A 21,142-nucleotide genomic window follows, 5' to 3' on the forward strand; every position below is an offset into this window, starting at 1 on the left:
GTATCTCGTGCTGCTCGATGACTCTTTGTTCTTTGTACTTTGAAGAAATTCCATGTGAGTGCTCCTGATCTTGTTGAAATATACAAAATGTACATTTGCCCTTTGCTGGAGTTTGGTGTGCCCGTGTGGGGTTCTGGCATCACAAGGGCTCAGAGCGATGAGACTGAGCGACTCCAGAAGCGTGCGCTCCGTTTTATTGGGTACCCTTCTATTCAGTCCTATGCGCCACAACTTCGTCATTTTGGTATACATTTGTTGTGCGAACGAGGAATGAGATTATTTTGCCTTTTGGTCTTGGTCTTTTAAAATGTGATCGTCACCGTGACATTCTTCCTCCTACCCAACAATCTGTGTCGCTATATAATATGCAACTCAGAAAATGCTCTACATCTTGACCTGTAGAGTAAGACTCAAAGATAGAAGAATTCAACAATTCCTTTTTAGACTGAAATGCTTAATTCTGTTATGTAGGTGCATAAAATCAATTACATGCATAATATCTGTTTGTTGTTCTTAGGTTTTTACTGCTATTTTAGGTTATTTTGTTGTTTGAACTTGTTATATTTTTTTATTGTTCTTTGATTATGTATGTTTGTTTATTCCATACACTTATTTTGATACATAATATGTACATTAATGTAATTTTATATGATTATTATTATTTTTATATACATTTGTAAGTTTTATGAAATGTTTTATTATTTATGGGCTTTTATCAGATATGGGCTTTTGACAGTGAGAATGGAAATGAGGATTCTCAGGTGGATGGCACCAGTCTATTGGAAGTGGACTGTTGTGGCACGAGGAACAAAGAAGGAATGAGATCATTAGGAATGAGTTGGGTTTTCTGAAAAATTGTAACATCAAGGTTCAGGTGGTTAGGAGACATTGAGATGCACTCAATAAGAATTGTATGGGTGAAACCAATGGTTTAAATAAAAAGTATCAGAGAGAGACACAGACACAGACTGTGATGGAGCGATGTTATTTTAAAGGATATTAGGATGGAGGAGGAAGCAGACAGAGGAACCTGCAGATGTAAACTCCAAGCGGCCCACCTCGAAAGGGAAAAATAATCAAAAGAAGATGCTCTTGTGCACAAGTAATATTGAGACCGCTAAATAGATATGTCGATGTGAGTCAGAAATATTTAAACGATAGGTGGACTGGGTGAATAACTGAATATCCAATACTGTATTTGTATTATTTATACCTGGTGTTGGCCTAATGGTTAGGGCGGCGGGCTTGGGATCCGAAGGTGCAGAGTTTGAATCCCGTTGAATTAACACCAGGTGGGGTTGACTCGGCCTGTCATCCTTCCGAGGTCGGCAAAATGAGTACCAGATAATTGGTTTTGACGGAGAGGGGTGGCCTTCCCCCCCTCCCCCCCTTGTCGATCCCACACACGGACAGTTGTGGCCGAAATGTTTACAGAAAACAAAACGAATCGCTGGAAGAAAAGAACACCTTCCCTCCAGTCAAACATGGAGGAGGTTCAGTAATGTTTTGGGATTGCTGTGCTGCCTCTGGCACTGGGTGCCTTCAATGTGTGCATGGCAACATGAAATCAGGAGATTACCATGGCATTTTGGAGCGCAATGTTCAACCCCGTGTCAGAAAGTTGGGTCTCCGTCTCAGGTCATGGGTCTTGTAGCAGGACATTGACCCCAAACACTTCAGAAAGCACCCAGGAATGGTTCAAGACAAAACGCTGTACTGTTCTGAAGTGGCCATCAATGAGTCCAGATCTAAATCCCATTGAACACCTGTGGGGAGATCTGAAAACAGCAGTTGGGAGAAGGCACCTTTCAAATCTGGGAGAACTGGAGCAGTTTGCACAAGAAGAGTGGGACAAACTGCCGGTATAGTCAGGTTCACTATGTTTTTTTCGTTCAAATTTTTTGGAGATTAGCAAAACTATACATTTTTGGAATATTCAGAGCATGAGGAATCCAAAAATTAATGTTTACATTTGCGGAGACACCTTTGCGAAAATGACACTCAGGACAGTGATGAAGATCTGTAAAAGCATATTCCTGAACGGTGTAGACCGAGTAGATCCTGTGTATAGGACTTATAGTTCAATCTGATACCAACAAGGCTGCTTTCTTGCTTTATAAACCCATACCTATAACGTCAAAGGACTTGCAACATCATGTATTATGTAATAGTTATATCACAAATATAAAGACAATGGTTTTCAACGACCTTTGTTTGTTGCTTTTCTATAATCCTGAGCACTATTTTGAGGCCTTTATTGGATTCCTTGACCCAGAAAACATAGGATTAGCATATTTAATTAAGTTTCTAGGTTGACTAGAAGCCGAGATGGCGCAAAATATGTATTTTATGGTGGCCATTTTGAAACTCCAAAATGGCGGCCATGCAGGTGTCTGTGCAAATGCCAACATTGATTTTCGGATTCTCCATGCTCTGATTCCAAAAATGTATAGGTTTGCTAATCTCCCAAAATTTTGTACGAAATTATATTTGTTAACAAAGTGAATCTGACTGACTATCTCCATCACTGTGCTGAGTGTCATTTTCGCAAAGGTGTCTACGCAAATGTAAACATTAATTTTTGGATTCCTCATGCTCTGAATATTCCAAAAATGTATAGTTTTGCTAATCTACCAAAATTTTGAACGAAATTATATTTGTTAACATAGTGAACCTGACTAGTAGAGAGGTGTAGGAAGCTCATGTATGGCTATAAGAAGCGCTTTTCTGCAGTTATTTTGTCTAAAGTCTGTGCTACCAAATATTAAGTCTAGGGTGTCAATGATTTTGTCAATGCCATTTCTTTTTATTTTCTGATTTAAAAGGATATATTAAGCTCTGAATCAAAAACAAAGGTTCTGTAATATTAGCAGTGAAATAAAGAATTGTGGAGACAAAATACATTTGTCAATTTCAAGTTATTTTTAGTGAAAATTGTGAGTTATTTGAAAAAAAATGCAAGGGTGCCAATATTTTTGGCCACGACTGTACCCATGTGTACCAGCCATAGAAAGGCAATGCCATCATTGCCCGCAGAGACTCGACGTCATCATCACTGTATTTGAAAATGCATTCGCATGTTGTGTTGTATAATGGTCATTGCAATCTTTTTAAAGTTCTTTCAAAATTGTTCTTTAGATATTTATTTGAATTTCTTTTTGTTTCTGCAGCTTATGTTGTTTGGCCTGAGCAACCAGCTGGTCGTCACTTTCCAAGAGGAAAACATTGACTCATTCAGGCATCTATTCCTCAAAGACTATGCGACCTGGAATGATGAAACATTCTCTGTATACACACAAAAGGATCTTTATGATTATATGGCATATACCCTTAATCAGGTGATTACAGCTTCTCATTCTTGCGACTTCAGGCATATGTTGTACTCGTCATCATTTGCTTTCACGGAATGCTTCCACACTGGCTATTCTTGATTGGTACTATGTTGTGTGATATGACTTTGCTAAGAACAATTTGTATTGGCTGCTAGGTGCTTTTTATTTTTACCTCCGCCACCAAAGGTGGATGGAGGTTACACCTGTGTGTCTGTCTGTCTGTTTGTCCGTTTGCGAACAAAATATCTCGAAAATTTGTGGGCGGATTCGGACTAAATTTGGCAGAGATGTAGCGTATGTGACGAGGACGAAATAATTAGATTTTGGTGAAGATCCGGATTCGGATCCGGGAACTTGAATTTAAGTGATTCTTCACCATTGGGAGATAGGGTCAAAAACGATACATAGCAGGATATCTCAAAAAGTTGTGAACGGGTTTGGACGAAACTTATTGGACAGGTGTGTGACGACGAAGAATCGATTCAATGTTGATGAAGATCCGGATCCGGATCCAGCTAGTATAATTTTTTAAGTGATTCTTCACCATTGAGTGATATGGCCAATCAGGCGGAGGTGTTTTCTCGACTGGGTGCCGTTCTAGTATTTTAAAGTATTGGTGACATGAGGGATTTAACAATTTTCATTATGACTTCAAAGAACTTGTGTGAGAAGGGGGATTGGAGATGAGAGGGGCTGTAAGTGGAGGCATGTTAGGAAATGGGCAAAGGAAAAGGACTGGCCTTTTTACACTTTTATTTAACTTCACTGAAATTTGTTTGTTTGTCCCATTTCAAATCTTTGAGCCGTTTGTTTTCTAGGTCCCATACGCCCTAGAGGGCTGAAATTTGGCCCACGGTCTTCTTTTCTGGTGTATTTTCATCTATCAAAATTTAATTTTTTTAAAAAACAGGATTAAAACTTTTAAAAGAAAATAAAAGTGTTTTGCCATAAAACATGTTTTTTCGTTTACTTGTTATGGCCTTAATATGTATACAAAACTGGCCTTTTATGCATACTAAAATATAACTCATCGCTTCGCTGACGGTAATACCAATGTTTGTGTAACTACAAAAAAAAATAGATTTTGTTAATGGGAGAAAATGAAATTAGGCGTTTTATAGATACCGGCCTAACTATACACTCGAGGAGCGAGGAGGAGGGGGGGGGGGGGGTGAATTTTTAATGGGATATTCATCACAGCCTTTTTAGATGCTGAATTGTGAATAATATACAACAACACACCAAGAGTAAGATCAAAATAAAAATAATTTCTCACCCTCCCCCTCTCCTTTCTTTTGATCAAGTATAGTCTAGTAGGAAGACTAGGTCCCTCTGCACCCCCCGGAGATATACTTCTAATCAGTGTTTCTAGATTGGAAAAAATGTGTAGAAAATGACTAGCTATGGCCCCAAGCTGAAAAAATGTCCCACATACCATTTTTATGCAAATTACTGCTGCAAATTTTATGCAAAATTATGCAAATTTTATGCAAATTTTTGATGAGGAGTAGAGTTGAGGGGTCTTTGAGGGCTTCATCGAGGTGCTCTCGGTTGCAAGACTGGGTCATTCTGAGAAGCACAGCAGGGTCAGAGATCATGATGTTCTCCTCCTCAGTGAATCTCTCCATCAACAGCCTCTCCATTGCCTCACACACTGTTTTGAGGCAAAAGAGGGACTTTGCGTAGGCCTTTCCACTGAGAACACCTTTGAGAGATCCACTTGTTACTAGTTGTGCCTCAAAGAGAATCTCTGCATATCCAGAACCACGCATCTTGTGTCCAGTGAGCATCCCGATGTAGTTCATGGATGTGTGGAAGGGTCCAATCGTTACTACATGACTAGCAAATTCATTTGGCCAGCGCCAGATGATGGGAAGGGCTTTCATGCAGACACCCAGATCAAATGTATTCAGGACCCATCTCTGACCCACCTCAGCAGTTGCTGCCTCGGAACGCTTCAGTAGCTCACGAACAACTGCGTTGTCTGTGATCGGTCTGTGCCTGGTGCCTGCATGGCTTGGCAATGGCCTGCAGCCTGTGCCTGGGCTAGGGGGTTTCACCTCTGCAACTGGTTCTCCCCCACCCAGCAAATCAACAGTCGACTACTGCACGCCTATCCACCAACCGATCACAGACAACGCAGTTGTTCGTGAGCTACTGAAGCGTTCCGAGGCAGCAACTGCTGAGGTGGGTCAGAGATGGGTCCTGAATACATTTGATCTGGGTGTCTGCATGAAAGCCCTTCCCATCATCTGGCGCTGGCCAAATGAATTTGCTAGTCATGTAGTAACGATTGGACCCTTCCACACATCCATGAACTACATCGGGATGCTCACTGGACACAAGATGCGTGGTTCTGGATATGCAGAGATTCTCTTTGAGGCACAACTAGTAACAAGTGGATCTCTCAAAGGTGTTCTCAGTGGAAAGGCCTACGCAAAGTCCCTCTTTTGCCTCAAAACAGTGTGTGAGGCAATGGAGAGGCTGTTGATGGAGAGATTCACTGAGGAGGAGAACATCATGATCTCTGACCCTGCTGTGCTTCTCAGAATGACCCAGTCTTGCAACCGAGAGCACCTCGATGAAGCCCTCAAAGACCCCTCAACTCTACTCCTCATCAAAAATTTGCATAAAATTTGCATAATTTTGCATAAAATTTGCAGCAGTAATTTGCATAAAAATGGTATGTGGGACATTTTTTCAGCTTGGGGCCATAGCTAGTCATTTTCTACACATTTTTTCCAATCTAGAAACACTGATTAGAAGTATATCTCCGGGGGGTGCAGGGGGACCTAGTCTTCCTACTAGACTAGTAGTGTTAAAAAACAAACAAAAAAAACACCTTTAGAGGCCATTTTTCCCCGCAAAGCGGGGGTTGGCCTTTTTCGGACACCGAGGTTGTTGTTGTTTTTGTTGGTCCCCTTTTTTCGTGACGTTCTTTTGATCCTTTTGATCAAGTAGTGTGTCAGTAGGAAATTGTTATTTTGTATTTGAAAATGCAGCTTGTATTGTCCTGTAGAAAAATGTCAATTTTAAAAAAGATCTTGAGGGTGTACCATTTGGTTTTATTTCTTCACTTAAATTTTTTTTGTTCCTTCACGTTAAATAATCTACAGTGACCCTGTCTTGTTGCAGTATGTGCAACTTCCTTGTATGTCTCTGGCTAAATATGGATACCTGTCTGACAACGATGGCGCTGTTGCTCCATTGTATGTCTGCAAAAGCTTTTATAAAGGTGTCACAGAAAATCCATCCAACGAATCTTTCAACATCAACCCTGTGATCAAAAGAGGTGGGTTCATTTTATCGTGTTCCTCATGCTTTCTTTGTCAAAAATTACTTCTGAGGAATATGACAATATTTGTGAAATCTTCTCAGTAAAGGATGGACTAAAGTTCCTAAATTCTCATGACTTCTGTGTTGGCATATTTCCAATGTAAACTTTACCCACAAATCACCTGGGTATTCCAGATTCCCACATGTGACTGTGTGTACTGCAGCTTGTGTGGATGTGTTTCCCTTGATCCCACTGAACGGAACGTCCATTGATGAAACCAAGAACGTTCTCGTGGTCCTTTTCCACAAGGTCAACCTCACTCTTGATTTGTACAGGTAATGCTTATAATAGCTAATAATCGGCTGAGCATTGGTGAAGTTGTCAAATTATCTTACTGCTTCTATTCCAAAACGGGGAAATTGTTCTGTCGGTACATTATGGGCCACATGATTAAAGGAGAACAATCAGGGATCATTGTCCCTTACTGTCTGCTAATTGGTGAGATATTACGATTCCCAAGACGTCCTTCCATAATTACAAAATGTATATTTTGCAGGTTAATAAATGTGGAAATATCATTTCGTCTAAAAACCATCAACCTTCAAACTGTGAGAAACAACGAAATGCCAGATTGCTACCTCTTCTCCATTTCGGTAAGCACATCTCGGAGGTCAAACCATCACTTTGCATTGAAATTGTTGGAATAAAATATGTAACTGAAGAAAATGTCACTGCCGTCGCTTTTATGTGTACACCCCACTTTAAAATATGAGTAGCTTACTGAGTTGCCATTTTAAGGAAAAAAAAAAAAAAAAGTGTCATTGACGAAGCAAATAAGTGACTGGCCACAGTGGTCCACAACTTTTGAAAACATCTGCTGCTAGATTTTACACCCAATTGGAGAACTTGAAGTTGATTTTGGCACAATTAACAGGTTTTTGTGTACGTCTTTTTTTTTTTGAAGAAACATCTATATATATATATAATGGAGGTGCAGTATATGTATACTTCATTTACCCCTCAAAGGATTTTTTTTTTGGGTATACTGTATTTAGTCGAGGCTTTTATAACAGCTAAGCTTGGCCTTGGGAGAGTGGTGGTATGAAATAAATGTTGTGCTGTGGCTAGTAATCCCACCTCTCTCCAGCAGGTGTCAGTAAACCACTTGCACAGTGCCATGTGTTTTGGCAAAAATCTTAAGTCATCTCGTGACGGGGGATTATTTTGTTCCTAGGACATAACCGTGGGTACCTCCAGTACATATGCAGAACTTCTTTTGAAGATTGTTCAAGTCATTTTCCATTCTATAACTATTCCATGTACATAATTATATCCACACATAATTGCCTCATTTTATATAGTCGGATCACCCAGTAATAAACATTCTCTATTTTTGCTATGTTGGAAGAACAAAGGATTGTTTTGAAGCTGATTTGATATGACCAGCATTTCTCATCCCCCTACCCTCCCGCCCCCCCCCCCCCCTACCCTCTCCAAAAAACATGATTCATTAACTCCTTTCTAACAGCTGTGTTGATGTGTGTGTGCTCAGGTAACATTCGACAATAAGGCACACAGTGGCAAAGTGAAGATCGGTCTGGATAGTGATGCTGAGATGCGAGAATGTCGTATACGGTCTGTCGACGATTCCAGTGAGCCTAGATATATATATATATATATATATATATACTTTTTTTTTTCTTCTTTTTTTTAATGCATCCATTGCCAGAGGCATTGTTTTGGGGTTGTGCATTTGTCTGTGCATAGGTAGCAGAATCCATTCAGCGATTCCCAAGATATCGCGGTACTTTCGTTACCACGATAATCTGAACCACGGAAGGAATTTTGACCAACCTTGGTAAAGATATGAATTGTAATACAAAGATGAACTCATTACATTTTGGGTTCAAAAGGTCAAAGGTATAGTCATGTGACTTTAATTGAAAATCTTTACCACAATAAATTGTGTACCACACAAGGGATTTCAACCAAAGACAGCACAAGTATGGACTGTGATACAAAAATGAACTGATTCAATTTTGGGCTCAACAGGTCAAAGGTCATGTGCCTTTTGGAAATAATTTTGCAGATCATAACTCGAGTTAGAAACATCTTATGTTTTCTCTTTTCTCTCTGTCTCTGTCTCTGTCTCTGTCTCTGTCTCTGTCTCTCTCTCTCTCTCTCTCTCTCTCTCTCTCTCTCTCTCTCTCTCTCTCTCTCTCTCTCTCTCTCTCTCTCCTCTCTGTCTCTGTCTCTGTCTCTGTCTGTCTATCTCTATCTCTATCGCTATCTCTATCTCTATATCTTTTCTCTCTGTCTCTCTGAGTACGTGTGTGTGTCTCTCAGCCCTGGCGTTGGGCTAGCGGCTAGGGTGCCGGCTTAGGATCCTGGGTTCGAATCCCGGTCGATCGCTGAATTAACGCCAGGGGGGTTGACTCAGCCTGTCATCCTTCCGAGGTCGGCTAATTGAGTACCAGTTCACTGATAATTCCCTGTTTGTCGTAAAAGGCGACAAAAAGGGTTGGCGGCAGGAAGGGCATCCGGCCGTAAAACATTGCTTCAAAAAGGGGACCGAAAAACAACAACAACCACGGTCCCCGAAAAAGGCCAACCCCCGCTTTGCGGGGAAAAATGGCCTCTAAAGGTTTTTTTTTTTTGGGGTTTTTTTTTTAATATCTCTATATCTATCTCTATCTCTATATCTATCTCTATCTCTATATCTATCTCTATATCTATCTCTATATCTATCTCTATCCATCTTTAATTGAAATCAAACGTAACAAGAGGTTCACATCTAATGTGGGTGGGCCCTGTTACATTTGATGGTATGGCACGGCCATGGATAATTGAGGAATAATTGGCTCTTTTTTTTTTCTTTTCTTTTTTCTTCTTTTTTTCCCCCCCAAGTGCAGTACCATGTTGGGCAGCTAGTCATTTTAGCAACCTTTCCAATTCTAAATTATTCACTGACTAACTCCTCTTGACTCCTCTTATTATTCTTTCTGTGACTCATCCAGGACAATCCTACACAGGGTGAACTCAGCCAAAGCGACATGGTGGGGATAGATTTTGAGTCGCCGGAGGGGAGGGAGGGAGAAGCCTGCCAAATCTCAGCCCCCCGGACCCACTTTGGTCCGCCAAATCTCAGGTCCCCCTTCTACTCTGGTCCGCTAAATTTCAGGCCCCCATTACACTCAGGTCCGCCCAATTACACGCCCCTTCCCTGTGCGTGCGTGTGTGTCCTCGATGGGTTAGAGTCGGCAAAACCCATCAAGCCATGGGCGCCTTCCCCTTCCCCCACCAAAGCCGCCCACGAGGCTGTTGTATTCAGCGTGTTACTGGATCTTACGGAGCCCGGTTCCCTGCAGGCATAACGTGGCTTAAAGGGAGTTGCCAAATCTTGGGCCCTCGCTCCCAGCATGACGAAGTAGGAGAAAGCCAGCAAGTCACTAGGCCACGTCCCAGATGATCCACGTGACCTAGGTCGTCACGTGCACAGCCTTCCGCCCCATCAAAGCCTCCGCGTACGGCAGGAATCCTCAATTTCACCTCGCTCTCTCTCATTCTCAACGAACGGAGCTCTACAGAAGGAGGTCCATCAAAGCCCAGGCTTTCCAACCTGGCAGCATGGGGCCCACAAATCCCATCAAGCGCCAGACCCCGGTCGCCCAAATGCAAGTCGAACGGCGTGACACCGACCACCATCTCGTCCCATCAAAGCTGCCGTTCTCGGGTCGGTCTTGACTGTCTTCGAAACTGATTTATTCGACACAGCTCCTAGTCGTCTCTGTCCCAGCGGACACAAGCTAGTCATGCCGGCTCCCTCGCCACCGCCGTACCCAGGTCCTCTGGTGGAATTCAATTTACCTCCGACTACGATGTGTACCATCTATAACTAGAGGGCTGTGATCGGAGATCGTTGATGGTTCCCGGTATAGCCAACTCGTAATATTAGCTGATTGGTCGCACTTGCAATTCTGCCTTATAATGAAAAAAAAAACTATTTTTATTTTTTTACCCAAAAAGTGGGACACCACGGACATCAAGACTAAACACTTAATAACTACATCCGAAACCAAAAAAATGCCGCTATTCATTGAAGGAGGAGGAAGATGAAGAGGTACTGCAAACTTTTACAGCTTCTGGAAGAGGTTTATTGTTATTTAAATGTTTGGTAATGGTTTTTATTTATTTACTAGCAAAGGTACCCGGCGTTGCTGGGTAATGCAGAGTCATTTTGTGATGAGAATATGAAGGGGGGGGAGAGGAGAGGGATGAAGGGGAAGGGGAAGAGGTAGGGGGGGAGATTATGGGAGAGGGGGAGGAAAACGTGTGTGTGTGATTTGATTTGATTTGATTTGATTTTTTTTTGTAATGAAGAAAGTTATTAGACCAGGCTCTGCTGTGTAATGCCACTTGAACACTGGCTGGCCCAGTTCAGATCGCACCATATGAAAAAACATAAAATGCATCCTGTATTGACAATTCGTCCTCTTTCCATCCGTGAGCTTTTGTTTTTCAAATTCCTTTTTATTTGAAATTTTATTTTCAACTCGCACTCCTGCTTTCAAAATAATTGTCATTGTTGTTCCCTACCCTTGATATTCACCCCTCCTTAGCCTTGGTCCAAACGAGCACTCAGTATATGATGGTCTTTGATGGGTTTGTGATGACACTATGTGCCGTGTCATTTTTGTTGTGCACTCGGTCACTCATTCGCAGCCTCAAGCTCAGTCAGGTACGTCTTGTGTTGATGTCAACTCTGTGTCTGTGTCTATGTGATAACCATGAGAAATAATGTGCCTAAATTTCAAGTATCTAGAGTAAGAAAAATGAAAAAAAATTGTTTTGAGAGAGGGGTTTAAGCCCATCTATTTGTGTTAAATATTGTGGAATCTCACCCAAACTTTGCCATGGAACAAAACATCTCTCTACTTCACTCATCCTCTTATCCTCCTTTTTCTTCTTTTGTCCTCCCTTGTCTTTTCTCAATTTGTCCTCTGACCCCCAACCCTTTGTGTACATAAATAGATTGCCACTTTCTCTTTTGGGACGGTAAGCTTTTCCCTTGTTTTGAAGGTGGTCTTTCAGTGGGATGTACCGACATATATATATATATATATATATATATATATATATATATATATATATATATATATATATATATATATATATATACATATCTGTACATATCTCTTTCTCTCTCTATGTATGTATATATACACTCGGAAATACACATACATATTACATACATACATACATACACCAGCAGTGAATGTTTGTTAACACGGTATAATTTTATTTGACAGGAGTTTCATAAATTCTACACCTTGCATTATGACCACCCAGTGAGCTGGGCAGGAAGGCTGGAGTTTGTAAATGGCTGGTACATTCTCATCATTATCAGTGACATCTTCACCATCATCGGGTCCATTGTGAAGATTGGCATTGAAAGCAAGGTAAAGGCAAAAAAGTTTGCATTAGTGATGATGATGATGAAGATTGATTGCTCAACTCTTGTTTAAACCATTTCATAATACAGTATGCCCAACTGCTGTCAGAAATTGCTCTAATTTTTTTTCATTTGAATGGCTATAAACATCTTGTTCTTACCTTCGCCACTGTTTGTCTGACTGTCTGTGAGCCCAATATGTCAGTTATTTACTTATTCTGACGAAACTTGGTGGACAGGTTGGGTGTGTGACGAGAACGAATTGATTTCATTTTGGTGAAGATACAGATGCTAGAATGTTTTAATTTTTCAAGTGATGCTTCACCATTGAGAGATGGGACCAAAAATTATATATATATATATACACAGACTTGGCATTTAATATGGAATATTTTTTTTTTCTTGACTTGGGTTTACTTTCTTAACACAGTATATCAATCTGGTGAGTTTCTTTTACACTTTGGTGATTTATTTGTTAAAAGAATGATGTCACTGATTGTCTGTCGCAGCAAGAAGTCAACAACATGATTATATCACAGGTGGCGTGGCAAAATGTACGGACAGGTGCATTTGATGATTGGCTTCACAGTCGGGTATACAAGGGTTGTTGCGTTCTGTATTAGTAGAAAACAACTGCTGCACGTCTCCAAAAGTTATTGCCGCTTCCTCTGGAGATGGTCCGTCAACTCGACGATGCTGTTTCTCATGGAGTGGTGGCTTTATGAAATTACGGCATGAAACAGCGTGCTATTGCTCGGCAGTATGGCATCACTCAAGGTCAGGTGTCAAAGATCCTGAAACGAAATGCTCAGAGGGGTGTCCCTACTCCAATACCGAGGCCAGGACGTCCCCGCAGAACCACAAGGAGGGATGATCGCCAGCTGCACCGGTTAGTCCGCAATGGCCGTACCAAGTCAGCTAATCGGCTTAGGGCTGAGTGGCAGCAACTGACAAATGTGCCTGTATCCAGAAGGCTAGTCAACCAACGACTGGTTCAAGCAGGCTATCGTGCCAGGCGTCCACTGAGAAAGCCACGCCTGACCAGACAACACCGCCAGCGCCGATTGCAGTGGGCCAGAGAGCACCGTCAATGGCAGCCAGGACACTGGAATCGCGTGATCTTCAGTGACGAGTCTAGATTTCTGGTCTATCGTCAAGATGGCCGCGTCCGAGTGTGCAGACAAGTGCATGAAGCCTACAACAAAGATTGTATAGTGCCAAGAGTCCAAGCTGGAGGTGGTGGGGTGACCGTTTGGGCTGCTTTTCATGCAGGGGGCAAAACTGACCTGGTTATTCTGAATGGAAACCTGAACCAGTTCAAGTACAGGGCCATTCTGGAAGAAACATTGCTCGTGCAGCCTTTCGAGGAAACTTTGTCTTCCAAATGACAATCGCATGATCCAACACTTTCTTGCTGACCGTGGTGAAGAGCATATGGAGTGGCCTGCCATGTCCCCGGATATGAATCCGATAGAGAACTTGTGGGTAGAATTAACGCATCAAATCGACCACTTGGACCAGCAGCCGACCTCTGTGCGTGAATTGCAGCAGGCTATTGTCACTGCATGGCAAGCGATTCCAGTCCAAACCTTGGAAAATCTCGTGAACAGCATGCCTCAACGTGTATGTGCTCTCCTGAATGCTCGTGGGGGTTACACGAAGTACTGAACTGTAATTTTACTGTCCGTAATCCCAGTCGTAATTTAACTTTTCTTTTTGTTAAAAACAAATTGGCTAATGTGCAAAATAAAGAGATACTTCTGGAAAACGTACAGAAGTTTAACACAGTACTGTCCATGAATTGAGTGCAATATCAGTTTACATCACTTTCAAGTATCAATTTATTTGTTTCGAAATGTCAAATGTGGTTTTTGTTTCTTTTAAAGGTCACATTAACAAAATCTAGAATAATTTCAACATAATTCCAATGAACTTTTGGTTCTACGTCATCTTGAAAAGTAAGTTCACCCCCACAAAAAAAAGATTCCATATTAAATGCCAAGTCTGTATATATCTGTATATCATGATATTTTAAAAAGTGGTGGATGGATTCTGACAAAACTTAGTGGATGAGCTAGTTAGATGACAAGAACAAGCCAATTCGATTTCGGTTCAGGTCTGAATGCAATTCCGTCCGATCTGTGGGAGACAAAACGTAAACTATCCAGCCTGGCAGAGGAATGCGCTCTACAGAGTGCTGTTCTTGTCACCCTTGCCAGAGAAGAGTGTATTGCGTTTGGGTCCACGTGTTGTCTGCACAGAACGTGAGCATGTGTATTAATTTCATAAGACCTTTAGACCCTTTAAAACCTGATGACCCATTATAGCCCTTAGACACCAGACACCTTCAAAACCGAAGACCCCAAAGATCCTTTAGAACCCTAACACCCTTAAAGACTCAGAGGACCCTGAAGACCCAAAATAGGCCGAAGACCCAAAATAGGCCGAAGACCCAATACCCCAAGGACCCATAAGACCCAAAATACCCAGAGGACCCAAAATACCCCGAGGACCCAAAGGACAAACCACACAAAAACGTCTTGGCGAGGGTCCGCAATCTCTGATTGCTCTTTCTTGTTTCTATTGCTTTTGGTTTTTGCAGCAACTGCAATATTATTGTGTGTGTGTGTCCTGTTGTGCATTTCAGATGACTGCATCGTATGATATTTGCAGTATATTCTTGGGAACGTCTACTCTTCTTGTGTGGGTTGGAGTTATCAAGTACATGAGTTACTTTAAGACGTACAATGTAAGTACAAGCAACCTGTTGGTCGATTGTTTAGCGTTTGCTTCTAGGAAATGGAAATAAATGTTTCTTCAATGTACTCTTTCTAAAATCTATATCCGCTTATATCTATATACAGTGCATTCAGAAAGTATTCAGACCCCTTCACTTTTTCACATTTTGTTATGTTGCAGCCTTATGCTGAAATCGTTTAAATCCATTTTTTCCCTCATCAATCTACACTCAATACCCCATAAGGACAAAGAGAAAACAGGATTTTAGAAAGTTTTGCCAATTTATTAAAAAGAAAAAACTGAAATATCACATTGACATAAGTATTCAGACCCTTAACCCAGTACTTAGTTGAAGCATCTTTGGCAGCGATTACAGCCTCGAGTCTTCTTGGGTATGACGTGACAAGCTTTGCACACCTGGATTTGGGGATTTTCTGCCATTCTTCTCCGCAGATCCTCTCAAGCTCTGTCAGGTTGGATGGGAACCGTCGGTGGACAGCCATTTTCAGGTCTCTCCAGAGATGTTCGATTGGGTTCCAGTCAGGGCTCTGGCTGGGCCACTCAATGACCTTCACAGAGTTGTCCCAAAGGCACTCCTGCGTTGTCTTGGCTGTGTGCTAATGGTCATTGTCCTGTTGGAAGGTAAACCTTCGGCCCAGTCTGAGGACCTGAGCACTCTGTTTCAGGGTTTCATTGAGGATATCTCTGTACTTTGCTCCGTTCATTGTTCCCTCAACCCTGACCAGTCCCCCAGTCCCTGCTGCTGAAAAACACCCCCACAGCATGATGCTGCCACCACCATGCTTCACTGTTGGGATGGTATTGGGCAGGTGATGAGTGGTGCTTGGTTTCCTCCAGACATGACGCTTAGAATTGAGGCCAAACAGTTCAATCTTGGTTTCATCAGACCACAGAATCTTGTTTCTCACAGTCTGAGTCCTTTAGGTGCTTTTTTGCAAATTCCAAGCGGGCTTTCATGTGTCTTTCACTGAGGAGAGGCTTCCGTCTGGCCACTCTGCCATAAAGCCCAGATCGGTGGAGTGTTGCAGTGATGGTTGTCCTTCTGGAAGTTTCTCCCATCTCCACACAGGATCCCTGGAGCTCAGCCAGTGACCATCGGGTTCTTGGTCACTTCTCTTACCAAGGCCCTTCTCCCCCGATTGCTCAGTTTGGCCGGGCGGCCAGCTCTAGGAAGAGTCCTGGTTGTTCCAAACTTCTTCCATTTAAGAATTATGGAGGCCACTGTGCTCTTGGGAACCTTCAATGCAACAGAGATTTTTTTGTAGGCTTCCCCAGATCTGTGCCTCGACACAATCCTGTCTCTGAGCTCTGCAGGCAGTTCCTTCGACCTCATGGCTTGGTTTTTGCTCTGATATGCATTGTCAGCTGTGAGACCTTATATATACAGGTGTGTGCCTTTCCAAATCATGTCCAATCAATTGAATTTACCACAGGTGGACTCCAATCAAGGTGTAGAAACATCTCAAAGATGATCAAGAGAAATGGGAGGCACCTGAGCTAAATTTCAAGTGTCATAGCAAAGGGTCTGAATACTTATGTCAATGTGATATTTCAGTTTTTTCTTTTTTAATAAATTTGCAAAACTTTCTAAAATCCTGTTTTCTCTTTGTCATTATGGGGTATTGAGTGGAGATTGATGAGGGAAAAAATGAATTTAAACGATTTCAGCATCGGGCTGCAACATAACAAAATGTGAAAAGTGTGTGTGTGTGTGTGTGTGTGTGTGTGTGTGTGTGTGTGTGTGTGTGTGTGTGTGTGTGTGTGTGTGTGTGTGTGTGTGTGTGTGTGTGTGTGTGTGTGTGTGTGTGTGTGTGTGTGTGTGTGTGTGTGTGTGTGTGTGTGTGTGTGTGTGTGTTTTTTTGTTTTTTTAATATAATAAAAGGCTACTACTCGGCTTTTCCTTGGTGTGTTCTCTTCACCTCGTGAACCTGCCCAGGTTTGTTGGGTGTGCTTTGCTGTTCCCTGCCTTGTTCCACTGGGTGCACTTCTCTGCTTAGTTCATTATAAAAGAATGATGTATTTATTTGCTCTTCTCTGTGCATACAGATCCTTGTGCTTACGATGCGAGCAGCATTACCCAGCGTCATGCGGTTCTGCTGTTGTGCTGGGATGATCTATTTGGGGTATTGCTTCTGTGGATGGGTCGTGTTGGGCCCATATCATCCTAAAGTAAGATACATTGCACTCTGTCTGCTATCACGGTTTTATTTTTTGCAAATCACACATTTTATTCTATATTTTCTCTCGTTCTTCATTAATTTTTTAATCGCCACATTAATTTTATTTCAGTACGAGCATGGTAAGTCTTTCATGCCTAATTGGACATCTTAGTAGTGATGTCCGGCTATGAATTATACGTCCTGCAATGACATTGATCGTTTCCTGGTTGAATTTTTTTTTCTTTTTGGAATTTTTTGTTATTTTTGTTTGCTGAGGTGTGTTGGAAGTTTTTTCATTAAGGTTCCCCAGAATCCCAACGTCTCTTCTCCTCCGTCCCCTTTATGCATTCTGCTTCTTCACTAAGTTGCTCATACCTGGCCCTCATCCTCTCCTTGTACTCTTCAGCGATGCTTCCCCTACACTTCCCCCACCTAATAACCTTCTGACACCTGCTGTTAACCTCCCTCCTTTTCTTCATCCGTACCACAGACTTGTGCTGCGTGGTAACATGCTCTACCACCACTGCCTTACAATGCTTAACCCTCCACAACTGTCACTTCCTTACAACAACCAAGTTCAATTCTGTTCTATCCCGGTGTGTACCCCGATTTAGAATAGGTACACCGTATCCCTGCGCATCGTTAGAGGCGACTAAGGGTTGGTGCCAGGAAGGGCATCTGGCCATAAAAACATTGCCTCAAACAGGGAACCATGATTGTCATGGGGCCCGCAAGGCTAACCCACGCTCTAGCGGGGAAAATGGCCTTAAAACGATCATTCATTCATTCATTCATTCATTTGCTGTCCACTCCTATTGGTAATCTTGTGCCTTTTGCGTTTGGTAAAGAATCAACCAGCTATGGCCATTCCATTCCTCGCCACCAGCTCTTGACCCTTTCTATTCCCTGTTCCACAACCAAGTTTACCAACACATTCCTCTTCACTCGGCTCTGCTCCTACCACGTGCTTGTTGAAGTCCCCCGCAATGCACAGCATCACCTCCCTCTCAACCATTCCCATTATCCTCTCCAGTGCATTCCTGAATTCCTGCTTCTCTGCCCCAGTCCTTCCCGTTTGTGGCCCTTATACCGTCGTAACACACCATTTGCCTCTGTATCACCACCCACGCCATAACTATCCATCCTTCCAATCTTTCCACTCTGACCATCTGCTTGCTGATCTCTTCCGATACTATTATTCCCATGCCATTATTCATTCCATCCCCACCCATGTGCATCGGCTTGTATCCTCCCATCAACCTCCTCACCCTGTCCCCTTTCCATCTGGTCTTCTGCACACACAACACTTCCAACCTCCTCCTCTGCAACGTCTGCACCACCTCGACCCCTCTTCCTCCCCCTCCCACATTGATCCCACATTCAAACTACCTCGCTGGACTTCGCTTCTGAACCGCTGCCCGACTGACAGGGCTAGTGCGATATTGATTCATTTGGGACACTCAAGTCATCAATCGGCAACACTGCCCGTGCTGGCTTGCTGGAGCTACTACCTCAGCCTGTTATCATAATCCAGTGTGCATACGCACACACACACTTGCCCCTTCTCCACTCGCTCACCTCCTCTCCCTCTCTCTTTCCCCTCTCCCTCCCTCCCTCCCTGCACCTCCTCTCTCCCCCTCTCCCTCTCGCTCCCTCCATCCCCTCTCCCTCCCTCCGCAAATGAGTCCTCTTCCCCACCCTTGAGGCATTCATCCCTACCTTCACCCCACTCACTCACGTCACCCCACCATCGGTCTCGATGGCTTTGTGATTGGCTGGGAACTTTTTGAATGCAGTGCTGTTGAGGCCTTCGCCTTTGCAGCACTTGACGTCTTTATTGATGCATTGATGTTGATGTATTATGTACATACAATTCTCTCCACACTAAGAACACATCATGCATACTCGACATGCACCCGACACATTGACATTTGTAGCATCTAATCGGAGGAGTGACACATTTGTGAACTGAATATATTCATATAGCCTATTTTTCTGTTTGGAGTCCGTGTTGGTGAGGCCAAAGTAAGCAATACTAGTCCGTGGAGCTGTAATTGTCTGCTCGTGAGAAAGTGTTTGATTTGAATGATCTCACGGTCTGTAATGACTGAAGATTATTCTTTCTCCGACAAGGTTGATTGGACATCTCGCACTGTGCTTTGAAACTTTAAGGATTTGGCTAACTTGCAAATCACTTGATCTACTCCAAGAATATCCGTCTGTAAAAGTTTCTCTGTTTGAAATTTGGAGAAACGATGTACAGGGTGTTTCAAAAGTCCAGAATCATGAGGGTATTTATTTTACACAAGCCAAGTTTCCAATATGGTTGCCATGGCAACATAACTCAGCCAATCACGGCCGTGATGTAATCAGGTTGAGATAATGTCGTGAGGAATAGATATCTGCAATATGAAACCCCAAGGGCATTGTCCAACATATATATATATATATATATATATTACAAATATTTCCTATGATTCCGGACTTTTGAAACACCGTTTCAGTGCTGAAGCCGCTTCAATATTTGGCTATGTTCTTCCATCCGTCTGTCAAAAAATGAAGAAGAGGAACACTAACCCACCGTGTTTAATTCTGATGTGTAATTCTAAAAGGTAATTCTAATGGGTTCTATAGGGCAATTCTGAAGGTTTCATTCGTTTCGAGGCTTTCTTTGCCTATTTCGTATTCGAAATGCCAAACTTAACCGCTTCCTTCTCACACGGGTGCGGTGTTTTTTATTTATTTTTTATTTTTAACATCGCTTGCCAAATTACCCAAATACCTGGTGAGTCTAATGGGGTTCACCATTTTCATTCTGCTTCCATGCAGGTGACATAATTACAAGTTCTGGAAGTTTGGAATGAATCGTTGTTTTAATAGGATTCCCACGATTTGTTTCCTAAGACCTTTTTCTTTGGGATACTTGCACTGCTCTCTTTCAAGCTGATGGCAGCTCCACCGTTGTTTGTAGCTCCACCATTCCTCATCGCCACTTCCATGCCACATTCCTTCCATAAAGTAGTGTAAACATCCCTTTGCAGAGGTGAGGCCTAAGACCACTGTGAGTCTAAATTTAGAATTTTGGGCACGAGTTCTGTCCTTTTCCAAAGCCAACTCTTTATTTGTAGCCATTAAAGTGTGAGGGGGCAATTTCCATGAACTTTCTCTTCCTCGTCTCCAAACCACCTTGGCATCCTTCCTGACAACCAGCCAATTGCCTGCTGGAGCTACTACCTCAGCCTGTTATCATGATCCTGTGTGCATATGCCCACACACACTTGCGCCTTCTCCACTCGCTCACCTCCTCTCCCTCTCTCCACCTCCTCTCCCTCCCTCCCTGCCTGCACCTCCTCTTCCTCCCTCCCTCCACCCCTCTCCTTCCCTCCCTCCACCCCTCTCCTTCCCTCCCTCCACTCCTCTTATTCCCTCCCTCCACTCCTCTTATTCCCTCCCTCCACCCCTCTTCTTCCTTCCCTCCACCCCTCTTCTTCCCTCCCTCCACCCATCTTCTTCCCTCCCTCCCTCCACCCCTCTTCTTCCCTCCCTCCCTCCACCCCTCTTCTTCCCTCCCTGCCTCCACCCCTCTTCTTCCCTCCCTCCACCCCTCTTCTTCCCTCCCTCCCTCCACCCCTCTTCTTCCCTCCCTGCCTCCACCCCTCTTCTTCCCTCCCTGCCTCCACCCCTCTTCTTCCCTCCCTGCCTCCACCCCTCTTCTTCCCTCCCTGCCTCCACCCCTCTTCTTCCCTCCCTCCCTCCACCCCTCTTCTTCCCTCCCTCCCTCCACCCCTCTCCTTCCCTCCCTCCACCCCTCTTCTTCCTTCCCTCCACCCCTCTTCTTCCCTCCCTCCACCCCTCTTCTTCCCTCCCTCCACCCCTCTTCTTCCCTCCCTCCACCCCTCTTCTTCCCTCCCTCCACCCCCTCTTCTTCCCTCCCTCCCTCCACCCCCTCTTCTTCCCTCCCTGCCTCCACCCCTCTTCTTCCCTCCCTCCCTCCACCCATCTTCTTTCCACCCCCTCTTCTTCCCTCCCTCCCTCCATCCCTCTTCCCTCCTTGCACCTGCATAGCAGGATACAACCAGCCAAACTGCCAATCCAAAATTGATATTAGATTTGAGTGTGGAAACACTCGAATAGGCTGTAAAATGTAACTTCCGGCATTTAT

At 43.2% G+C, this 21,142-nt stretch overlaps 1 protein-coding gene across 4 annotated transcripts in view; it reads left to right on the forward strand.

The window, feature by feature from the left end:
* The window catches only part of LOC137421555 (mucolipin-3-like), a 64,220-nt gene that overhangs the window by 16,726 nt on the left and 26,352 nt on the right, over positions 1-21,142 (forward strand). For all 4 annotated transcript variants that reach the window (XM_068107731.2, XM_068107728.2, XM_068107730.2 and 1 more), the window contains exons 3-11: positions 3,171-3,338; positions 6,468-6,624; positions 6,833-6,944; positions 7,166-7,262; positions 8,162-8,261; positions 11,229-11,347; positions 11,919-12,068; positions 14,709-14,810; positions 16,868-16,990. In XM_068107731.2, coding sequence (XP_067963832.1) covers positions 3,171-3,338; positions 6,468-6,624; positions 6,833-6,944; positions 7,166-7,262; positions 8,162-8,261; positions 11,229-11,347; positions 11,919-12,068; positions 14,709-14,810; positions 16,868-16,990 — 1,128 coding nt within the window. The remainder of the gene's footprint in view (positions 1-3,170; positions 3,339-6,467; positions 6,625-6,832; positions 6,945-7,165; positions 7,263-8,161; positions 8,262-11,228; positions 11,348-11,918; positions 12,069-14,708; positions 14,811-16,867; positions 16,991-21,142) is intronic.

This window comes from Myxine glutinosa, chromosome 2 (genome assembly GCF_964187855.1).
Source record: "Myxine glutinosa chromosome 2, kmMyxGlut1.1, whole genome shotgun sequence".
NCBI lineage: Eukaryota > Metazoa > Chordata > Myxini > Myxiniformes > Myxinidae > Myxine > Myxine glutinosa.